At 39.1% G+C, this 12059-nt stretch overlaps 1 protein-coding gene across 1 annotated transcript; it reads right to left on the bottom strand.

Annotated features, from left to right (window-relative positions):
- Positions 1–2402: 2402 nt before the first annotated feature.
- On the bottom strand, positions 2403–9824 carry LOC149276413 (tumor necrosis factor receptor superfamily member 5-like). Its single transcript, XM_089503681.1, has 4 exons — positions 9795–9824; positions 4577–4646; positions 2719–2844; positions 2403–2554 (listed from the first exon to the last, which is right to left on the bottom strand). The coding sequence occupies exons 1-4, from the start codon at positions 9822–9824 to the stop codon at positions 2403–2405; spliced, it is 378 nt and encodes a 125-aa protein (XP_089359807.1).
- Between the last annotated feature and the right edge of the window lie 2235 nt (positions 9825–12059).

Here is a 12059-nt window from a genome sequence, read left to right on the forward strand (position 1 = left end):
ACTTCCTCCTCCTGGGGGCTGACTTCAGGGAGGCCACGAATTCTAATATTATGCCGCCGGTTCCTGTTGTCCAAGTCCTCCAGACGTCTCCGATAGTCTGCCAGGTAAAGGGTGTGCTGTGTTGAGATCCTCGCCACGTGGGAAAGGTTGGTAGACAGACGGGTGGTCTCACATTCCTGAGTATCAATCCTCTTTTCGAGGCCCAAAAGATCAGCCCTCAGAGACGCCATCTCCTCCTTCACTGTGAGTTTAAGCTCAGTAATTAGGGTACTGAAATCCGCCTTCCAAGGGGCAGAGGAAAACAGACGAAGGATTGTCTCCTGTCCCGGGAGGTCCGTTGGGGTTTCATCACCACCACTCTGCCTGCTGTCCTCTGTGCCAGCCGCGCTTTCAGGGGAAGGTGCGTCAAGGCCTTCAGAAGGCCGCGAGGCGAGATCGCGCGGCGTGTGGAAATACTCCCGCAACGAGGAAGAAGTGGGTTTGTTCTTGCCCCTCGGGGTCTCCGCTTCCTCCGGCATCTTTTTATTGCGCTTTTTATTGTACAGGACGGCTATAGATTGCTAGAGCAGGTCAGGGCTGCGGCGGAGCACCACTCTTAAGCAGCCATCTTCTCCGACGGCTACCTCACACACATTTTATTTCAGTTATGAATTTATTGTTTCTGGTATTTGCCACTGTCAAACAACATCCCATATGTGTTCAGCAACATTTCCTGAGTACAGTGATACCACCTATGCATAGGTTTGTCAGGTTGTTTAGGGGTAATAAGCCACATTTAGGGCATACGCAATACAGTTTTTCAACGTGGGTTTTCGACATGTTAAAAATTCTGCTACATGTCCTCTTTGGGACATCTTTGCCGGCTTATTCAATTTACCCCATCAAACCATACTCCATGGTATTTTAAATACTGATAGTTTAACCCTTTCAATGCACAAATTCTACTACCAGCCGTAGTCAAAGTTTGTGGTAGTAATGTTTTTGTGTTTTGTTTCCACACACATTGTACTTTTGGCATGAATTTAAGGTTTCCGGAATATATATATGTATATATAAGCAACACCCCTATATGTTTTCAGCAATATCTCCTGAATACAGTGATACCACCCATGCATAATTATGTAGGTTTGTTTGGGGATCAAAAGGCCACATTTGGGAAGTGTGCATTTTTCAAATTGGAATTTTGACATGTTGAAGGTCTTTGAAGCCGGTCAGTTCACTTTACCCCTACAAGTCATATATTTATGAAAACTAGACAGCCCAGGGTATTTAAAATGCTGGTATTCCATGCACACATTTCACCACCAGCCTTTATCAAAGTTTGCTGTAGTATTTTGTGTGTGAATTTACCGCTCCAGGTATATGACACAGCCAAAGAACACAGTACAGTATTACCCCCCATGCATGGGTTGGTAGGGTTGTTTGGGAGGTAAAAGGCCACCTTTGAGCCCCTGCTGCCTATCTCGGTGTTGCTGAATGCCTCGACATTGATGCATTACAGCAACACCTTTTGGGTGAAGAAAGCGATTGTTTAAAGTTATGACGTGCCTGGCACGTTAATTCTTGTGTAGGGGTTAAAAGCTACATTTTGTGTTTACTCACATCTTATTTCAAATTTAGTTTGATGATCTGCATTATTTAAATGAGTCAACATTTAAGAAATTGAGAATGGGCAAATCTTGTATATATATTTGAATTTTCTTGTTCATAATCTGAAACATAATCTGTACACTTTCAGTGGGCTTCCATCACAAATGTTTACCTGTTTTTGATGGCCTTATGTTTTTGTATGTCTTACAATATGTTTGTTACTGGGTTTCATGTTTCACACTGTACTTTATGTCACCATACATGTGACATTTTATGAGACTGTGCATTTAGAAAATAGTTACGTTTTATGGCATATATTTAAATTTATAGTTTCTTGCTGATGTCTTCCTTACCTGGTCCATTCTTGGCATGGTTTGGTATCAGATGTCACATTAGAGAATGTTCCATGTGTACATGGTGAACACTGTGTGTCTGAATACATTTTAGCTGCAAAAGAATGAGAATAATTTAAATTTATAATCCGTGAATTCCCTCATTCCACAGTGGAATCATGTGACTTTCTTTATCAATTCCATAATGGCAGAGGATGCAGCTTATACAAAGCATGGGGCCCCAGAGGTTCTGAACATTATCAGCTGAGTAAGCCACATGTCTCTCCATTAAATGTCCTATCCCATGAAAGGATATGAACAGAGGTATGAATTAACTTACACCTATGGAGGTATTCAAATGAATACGACCAAACAGTTCCTATTGATGCACTGGTTTATCCTGGGAAATATGATGGCACTATATAAAACAATAAATAATAATAATAACCGAGGGAGTAAAAGTGAACTTCAGTTATGTTTCTAACCTTCCACAATGACTCCATGTCCAGGGGCACAAGCTGTGTTAAGCACACAAGTTTCACATAACTGACTGGAGCAATGTCTCCCGCTTTGACATTTGCATACTGTGTCCTTTTCTGTAGTGCCCTCGCTCTCCTGTTCAAGTCCAGCATCTGAAAATAAGAATTACAGAAAAGAAAGTAAAAAGGCATTCCCATCAAATCAGAAGTATATTACAAAAGACAAAACTCAAAGATGCATGAGACAGAGAAAATGGGGAAGGAACAGTAAAAAAAAATATTGAGACAGGCAGAAGAGGTAACAAGAAGGCTCATACTATGGTCGCAGTAGCTGTGCTGATGGCAATAAGCTTCCTTGTTCCAGGTACTTTGGAATTCCCCTGGCTCACACTTCAAGCATTTGGTTTCATCCTGCTCAGTGCATTCGGCAGATAGTTTGCTTCCTGTATATATCAAACAATTCAAGCATATAATCAACACATGTATTTCTTCCAAACATACACTCTGGGAATATCCTCTACTAAACATAAATCAATAAAAGTAAATTAGCTCTCAGTATTTTATTATGTGTGTTCTCCAACTGTTCATACAGGTCATCTAATCCACTCAAAACACAAGGTACATTCCACCTATCTGGAGCAACCCAGCTCTCACTATCAATTCATCATTTAATGATAACTAAATAAACTAAGGTCTTCTTAATGTCTCGTTCACATTTCACAATTATTCTCTCATTATTTTAAGTCATGTCTTGTTGGATTGATGATTGTTGTTGATTGTTGTTGTTGAAAGATTCAACTAAGTATCTCCAAAATAAATATACTAATAAAAGTCATAAGCTATATGTTGATAAATTAGATAAATTACTTATTTTAAAACCTTCAAACAAAAACATAGATTGTACTGTGCCTTGCACTGTTCAGACCCTAACCAGTTCACTCATATTATTACTTAATTACATGGTACATTGAATGTTCTTTCTGTATATTACATTTTAAAACACTGAAACACAAACATAATAGGAGTATAATGGTTTTAGTATGGTAAAATGTATTGATTTTTTTTCTAAATGAAACTATGCTGCTTCCGTAAGGATTCAAGCCCTACGCATTAATATTAATATGAAACTGGAGTTCGTAAAAAGGTGAAACTCAGACATCATATTCATTAAAGTACATGTGATGGATGGAGTTTCCCTATAAGTCCTTTGAGGGATGTACCAGCTTTGATCCATTTTTATTTGTAGATTTGCTTTAGGTCTTTCAGGTTGCTTGCAAACCTGTTTTAAAAGAATGCCATAGATTTTGGGTGAGGGTAAGCCCAATTACATAAACCTTTTGTTCTTTATACACTCTCGTGTTGCTTTGGCCGTGCATCTCCTTAACATGATGCTGCCACTATCACAATTCACTGTATGGATGGTGTGTTTTGAAGCATAGACAGTGTTGGGTTTGCTCCACAAATAGCACTTTGAAATTGACCCAAAAAGTTCTGTCTTGCTGTGTTCTGACCCCAAAACCTATTCCCATATTGTCACGCGTATGCTTCCTGGCAAACTCCAGATTGTACCTTTTTAGTAACAGCTTTTTTTGCCACACACCCATACAGGCCAGCGGTATGTAGAGCTACTGATATGGCTGACTAGTGCACCATTGCACTACTCCCAGGAACTGAACTCTGAGAGTCTATCTGTGGCTTCTCTCGCACGTTGGCTCCACATTTAAGTTTTATAAGACTGAGTGGCATGAGCAGCTTCTGCTTCCAGATTGGCACTCAGTTGGGCAAACTATATTTAAGGTATTTTTTGTAAAAGGGATTAAGGTTAAAAAAGAGGGATTAATCAGAATTCCTCCCTGGGATTGTGGAGAGTGGAAGCGTGTGTAATGCAGCAGTGTTTTACAAAGGTAAATCGTTTTTTTTCCCATCAAGTTAAGAATGCATATTAACAAACGTATTAGACATTCATCATTTGTAAGGCTGTTTGGGGCCGCAGACAGAATTTTACTTTAACTCACCCCGTTTAATGTTTTTATACGTTTATTCTGTATGTACTGGTATTTTAATACTATTCCATTCTAGGCCGTGTTCTGCTAGATGATATATTAGTAACATGTCAATGGGAAACATTTTCAATAGTGAGCACGAAACGGACCTGACAGCACAAAGCTCACTTACCAGGATTACACAGTTTGCAGCATCTGCCATCTTTCATATACTCGTTGTCAGCACATGCAGCTTCTAAACTCTGCAGACGGGATAAAATAACATATTTCCTTTTTTATATTTATTTTTTTCCTTTCTATATTTATTTTCTTAAATATTTAATTCAAGTTTGATTGTATGCTCATCCATGTACACTCAATTGTTCTGGCTTAAAAATACATTAGTTAATTGTTGCCTCCTTCTGAGTTAGTACTATGCTAGTACAATGTTATTGCTTTCATGTCAATCAATAAGTGAGTAAAATGTGATAAAACACATGGACAAGATAGAGGCAAAACATACAGGAAACAAATTCATATCATTTTTGCGAATTTGTGCTGCCCCCTTTGGTCTCAAGCATAGTATGTTCTGTCTCCAGGCAGGGGAGCTGGTTTTGTCCTAGCCCAGTCCTTTCCAGGTTCCACCCTCTACTGCCTCCAACTTAACCACTACCCGTCTCCTTTAAATTTAACTGGGGGTAGTCCTACCCTTACACAAATCTAACCCTGCCCCCGATCCCAAACCAAGAGGAACTCCGTTTTTTTGCATGATCTCTCTAGATCAACGTGAGAGATGGGGGAAAGTGTTTTTTCTCTTCCATAGGTAGCGGATAAACTCCGCTTACGTTATAGGATGTCTACCACACCACTAATATTTGCATTATTGGAAAACACGGAGACTAGCTTCATTTACTTTATACTAGTAAAGGCATATTTGAAAGATTTTGTACCCATTGTTCAGGTTTCAGCCCAGGAATGTTTTTTTCCCCCCAAGGTTTGGCCTATATTGATTGCACAAATCACTGCTTGCACCAAAAGGGAAACATCTTCTCATACAAGTCACTACTGTTATTAAAGACATGGTGCATTGCTGCTAAAGAATTTAAATTACTGCAAAGTGATACCTCAGTTGCGCATTGCGGCTCCCCCTTCAGATGTGCAAGCAGCCCTGGCAGATCAATTTTTATATCTGACCCTTTGGGGTAGTCCTCCTTTTGATCACCTCTCCTTCGGGATTGGACGCATAGTCGCTACTTGGAATGGACACTGCCAGAGCACCTCACGCAATATATACATTGCTGGGGGCACAAGTCCCTCTACAGAGAGGTGAGAAACCGGTTCCAGCCAGAATGCCCAGACCCTTCGTATCGACCCAAAGCTATCTGATCTAGCCACTAATGACCTTAGGAGCCCTGTTTGGAAAGCCTTTCCTCAAGGAGCTCCAAAAGCACATGAACCCGTACACAACACTTAATAAGGCTTAGGTCTCGTTCTGCAGAGTTTTTCATCAACCCACCTCCAGAGGAGTTTTTGGCAGGACTGGAGGGCAGAGGGGTCATGCCGCCAGCCGTTTTTGGCTCTCAGGCCCCAGATATGGACAGAGCCAAGGTTTCTTCCTGGGATATACAGGCCTTGGAACTACATTCAACTGGAACTGAGTCAACATGACCCATTTAGGGGAAGAGGCTTCCGAGGACATGGAAGGACTCGCTACAATGCAGGTAAGTCTACCTTCCCATTGTTGTTCTCACCAATTTACCGCCGGAACGGCTTGCTTACTTCCCACAGGCTTGATTCAATCTTACCCCAAATGCATGGGTTCTGCAGACTATTCACGGTTACTTGATAAACTTCCTTTCAGAACCAGTACAGTTAACAAAGTCTCAACATATGCTAGTGTCAAATGAACAACAGCATCTGATAAGACACAGAAATCCAAAGCCAGTTGGCTCCACAGGATGACGGTTTCCTCAGCAACATCTTCCTCAGCGATCTATGGTCACTTTCTTTGTTGAGGCAAATGATGTTGAGATTTTGCCACTCGCAAGATGGCGGCGCATCCTTTAAAAAAAATTTAAACGTTTCCAAAGTTTCCAAGACGGTTTCTTCAGACCCTCCTGAGAACTCTGGCTCTCCTTGCAGGTTGAATACAGGTACTGCATTCAATCATGCAAGTCAATTGAGCCCAGCTTTCTAATCACAATGTGATTAATAAAAAAAAAAATAGTTTCTCCACATGTAAAAATATTTTTTTTTTTAAAAAGGCCAAAAATATATATGCATAAAAAACATTTATTTTTATGAGCAAGTCCTAAAATTAGCACTATATCGTCAAACAATTCTCGCAAGGAAAAAGTTAAAATACTGGCATGTTAAATGCCCATGGGGTGTCTACTTTTAAGAATTGTATGATTTTAGGATTTGATGGGGTAAATTGAATTGGCTGGTTTTAACAATGTCCAAATTAACACAGGGGACAGGATGACCACATGTCAAAGTTCCAATTTGAAAAGTGCACATGTCCCAACAAACCTATGCATTGGGGGTATCACTGTACTAGCTTTTTCCTTGTCTACATAAAATCATCATTTAACAACATAATTTTGTGTTTACTCATGTTATCTTTGTTTAATATTTAAATTAGTTTGATAATCTAAAACATTTAAGTGTGACAAAAATGCAAAAACAGAAGAAATCGGAAGGGGCAAATACCCTTTTACAGCACTGTACATATATAAACATACTTTTTGGTCCCACAAATGGAATCCAGGTCCATTAAGTTCTTTAATATACCCTTTACTACACTATATAGTGAAACAAAATTCTTATTCAAAACCATTAATATTACCCATTGTTCAAACTTAAGGGGCAGAGGAAGTATCAGCAGTATTTCTTTGGCTCCTTTCATCATGTGTGATGTTTGAATCTCTTTTAGTATTCTTCACAGATCCACAAGCAGGGGTTGTAGGTGACAATAACACAACCCATTTTCTTTCTGTAGACATTTCTGTTTCTTCTCTGTGATCCTTCTATATACATGTTAGACCAAATGCAAAGCCACCTTATGGCTTGGCTAAAAATAAAGGATTTCATCTGAAATATACATCAGCTTTATAATAAGCTTGGCTGTCTGGTGATTTGTAAAACTGTAAAGTCAAAATCAGTTTATTGTGGTATACAGAAGGACGAAGTGTGTGATTTTATACTTGAGTATACGATTAACCTACTCATGGCAGGTTTTTTCTTACCCTAAAGTCCAGAGATATTTTGTAATTTTATGTTTGTTACCATGATTCCCTTTTTCCATGTTTAATGTACCCATATGAATGAAACATGGCTTTTTTTCTTAATTTATAGAAATGCTGATGTTAAACAAATCTACAGAGCTGGTGCCACTTATTAACAATAACCCAATTTATGTTCTGCAACTTTTCCACATACATAGTTTTTTTTTATTTATTTATGAAGGGTTACATCCAACCCTTACATAATCCCCAACATTATATTTTTAGGGGCTTGGGGGAAGAGAAGATGTTTTTAGAATTTACTGTCTGATTTCAATAGTAGGGCTAAAAGGTATAAGGGATTTTTTTTGCCCTATCTTATATCTTGTGGGTGTTATAGTGATATCTCTTTTTTCGGGACATCCTTGTACGTCCAAAGACGTGTTAAGAATTTTTAAATGTACCCTAAATCAGACAGGAACAAGCTAATAACCATCTATTGACCAGTCAAGAAAAAGAGCTTCACTAGTAAGTAGAATAATATAATTTACCCTATGTGTTGTGCCTCTTCAAGACACATTTTTTTACAAGAAAAAACATGATCCTGCCTTCCATTTCTGCTTTGAATATGTCAGTGACACCATTATGACCATTACTACAACTCACTAAGACATGTGCATGTGACTTCAGCACATGTGACTTGTGCATGGGACCTTAGCTTTGACCTGCTCATCCATCTCTTGATAACACCTACTAGACACAGGAATTGCACTGCTAATACTGGTCAGTGTCCAATGCCTCAGTTATGAGAAATCTCTATACGTGGTGAAGCCTTTTTCTACAATACCACGACTTAAAAATAAGTCTCCGTAGAGTAACATTAGAATTGGAGAGATTTATTTCCTTAGAGGCAACCTTTGTAAGCTTAGTTTGACTAGAGCTTTAATTTCACAGGAGCACTTGTTTTATATTCCTGTAAGAATGTTTTATGTTATCTATGGCTTTCTCCATAGATATTTCTTAATATAACAATATTATTTATTTTTATTATAATTTATTATTATAAATATTATATATTATTATTATTATTATATATTTATATATTATTATTATAGCGCCATCAAATTCCATAGTGCTGTACAATGGGTAGACAGGACATAACAAGTAGTGTGTAACATAACAAATTGACTAACAGAGACAACAGGTGAGGAGGGCCCTCCTCAACTGAGCTTACAATCTACAGTCTTTCACTTAGTGTAACTTCATTTAAAGACTTATTTTATAGCTCATTTAATAGTATCGCACTGTCACCTTGTGCAATATAGGATATAGCGCAGGGATAGGATATTTAACCTGCAGCTAGTGTAAGTTGGGGAATTTAAATTCTGGTGAGGGAAATTCAAAACCACATTTTTCTACAGAAAAGTCATGTAGAAAACATATGCAGATAGTTTTGAATCCTTTGAGACATGAACTTTGGGAAAACTTTGTAGAGTATACGCCTGTGGGGCATTTGGTATTTGAATTAGTTTGGGAAAAATAACAGTTGCAGTACATTGGTATTGGTATCCACACAATGGTGGTAGTAAATGTCATACTTCTCAAGAATTTATAGGAGCAGACAAAATTATTTGAGTTATATAGCATATATTTTTTGGACACATCTTGTCGATTAATGTCTGTAACAATTCCAGTAGGATAGAATCCCATAGAGCAAAGTAGGCCAATACACCAGAAGGGCCAGGACCAGGGACGTAGTCAGCAAGCTGAGTCGGTACCAGAAGAATAACGACAGCCAGATCAGGATCCAGGAGTGAGGTCAAGCAAGCCTGGTCGAGAACAAAAAATCACGATCAAAGTAGAGCAGGAGGAAACGCACGGTGCTACACCAACCAAGGGTAGCTAGACAATGAAGGTCCCGACTTAAAATAGGCTGTGGATGCCAAAAATGAGGTTATTCAGGTCAGCTGGGGTCATCCAAGGTCATAAACACACGTCAGGTGAGCGTTCACTGTTGAAGTTTGCAAAGTAGTGGGTCCATTACGGGTACCCGCTACCTGGGAGGAATTGCCAGCGGGAAGGAAGCTTTCCGAGGGGCGGCAGGACTGGAGTGTCGTGGACGCATAAACACAGTAACAAAAAAGAAAAAAGTGCATCCCATATGAAAGCCATGTTATAAGGACTTACCTGTCCGGCAACCGCATCCCACGTCGTCATGCAGCCTCGTACTCGGCTGGAGAGCCGAAACGAACTGATTGCGGGGCATGGTCACGTGATCACAGCAGTATGCGAAGAGCGGTTACTTCAGCTGACCGCGGAAGTCCACTATTTAAACCCCATCCGTTTCTAGCCAGTTACCTTTGATTGGTGTATACGTTGCTTCAGTGTTATTTTGATGGACTTTTGACCCGGCTTGTTTGACCCTCTGTTTGATTCCAGATTTGGCTCCACGGACATCAGATTATTTACCCGGCTTGCCTGACCTTGTTTTCTGCCTGCTGATTTTGTCCTATTGTACCCGATATTTGCTGGTCTATTTGCTGGCCAGTTTTTCTCCTGTGTCCAGCTGTGCCAGTCTCTGCCCCTGGGATCCTCTCATCTCACCGTTACACATGTTTTGCCGAAAAAGGTTGGAAAATGCAGTCGTACAGAGGGTACCGGGAACTAAGGACAACCATTCAAAATGAATTGAAAATAAGCAAAAGAAATGGTGTAGTGTTTTGGCCATCAAAAGCAAAAAAGGTATACCTATTGCACTCAAGGGATGTTGCAGAACACGGGAAAGATTTTGGCAGGACCACCTATCATGTTGAAGAAATCGCTTCTCTGACTGTTGGGTTAGATCAATAGTAGAATATCCTCTGCAGTGGTAAGAGTTACTGCTTTTCTTGTCTGAGATCGATATCTCCTACAGGATTGTGCCTACCTGTTAGGTGGAATTGCAGTTGACATGGGTTTAAGGACTCCACGGGGCTTTTTCTTGCCATTTCCAATTTGTAAAATGGTAGTCTCAGGCTGAGGCTTTAAATAGTCACATTATTTTATTTCATATTAAAAAAAATGTTTGTACCACATTGGGTTTGAGTCCTAGGGTGTAACACCTTAAGAAGATTACCTTTCTGGTGGGAGTGGTGGTTCTGGACCTTTTGGTTGCCACCACTCTCTATGGATCCTGAACCTGTCCTACCCCAGAAGAAGGCCAGTAAAGCCCTGGAGTTCAAAAGCTTTGCTAAGGTCCCCAAGGAAGATACAAGCCTCCTTCTGATTTCCTGATGGGGAAGGGTAAAAAAAATTATCGCTCCCTAAGCAGAGCTGAAAACCCCTTACAAGCCTTCTGAATGCAGTTGTTCTAAGGAAGATGACTCTGGTTCAGTCCACTGTGGTTCATTGTTCATTGTTTTTTCAAGGACAGCTAGGGCTTTCTTTTGATGCCACAATTAGATGTATAATCCAACAATATATAAAAAAAAAAAAAAACACAAATTAAAGAAAAAAAAAACATTGTATGGCTTTGCTAATTGGTAATTGTCACTAGTTAAATTTATAGTGTTTAATTTTTTGTACAGGTTATATGCAAGTGCACAAAATCCACCAAAACTTCAGCAAAATTCAGATACATCTCTAAATTACAGAAAACCCCCACAAATAATGAATATTGATTGGTTTGTGGAAGCTACAGGGCACACTGCATAACACACTCATCACTCTACGTGCATTGTTTAACATAGTAATAATAATATTGCTTCTGGAAACTGTAAGGGAAAGTATATATATATATATATATATATATATATATACTAATATATACTTAAATCCCATCGGAATTAAAATAATTTGTCATATTGTAAGCAGGGTCAGGACATATTTATTATGATAAATAAACTTGTAAAGTGACACATATGTTGATGTATTTTCATCACAAAAAAGTCCCAAAGGGAAGCTGAAAATTTCTAAACTGGGAAAACTAAAAGTAATGGTTTTCTTACACTTATTCATTTGGAAAGGACCTGAAAAGAGGAAATAAAAAAGGTTAAAAAATAAGTACAAAACTCTCTGGCTGGTGAAAAGGCATGTAGAAATTGTGTACATTTCCCTCCTATTTATATATCTTTTCTGCAGGAAGTATATTTTGATATATGATCCCTTACAAAACATATACACACTTGGCCTGGGAACTTGCTGGGTTTGACCCAGAGTTCCTTCAATCTTGGGAAGGGGAGCAGTGCTTGGTCACTCCTACTCACTGCCCACTAAAATCTAACTGGGGATAGCTCTACAGAACATAGAAAAATAGCAGAATGAGCAAACCAATCACGCCCCAAACATATATAAATATATAAAAGAAGACTAAGCTCAATATGTCCACTATACACCGGCAGCTGGAAAAAAAATGCAGGCAACTCTAGCTGCAAAAAAAGGCTAAACTTGAATAAGGAATCCAAACAGCGCTCA

Source organism: Sceloporus occidentalis, unplaced genomic scaffold (assembly GCF_023333645.1).
Source record: "Sceloporus occidentalis isolate IW3139 unplaced genomic scaffold, rSceOcc1.0.p SCAF_240, whole genome shotgun sequence".
Taxonomy (NCBI): Eukaryota; Metazoa; Chordata; class Lepidosauria; order Squamata; family Phrynosomatidae; genus Sceloporus; species Sceloporus occidentalis.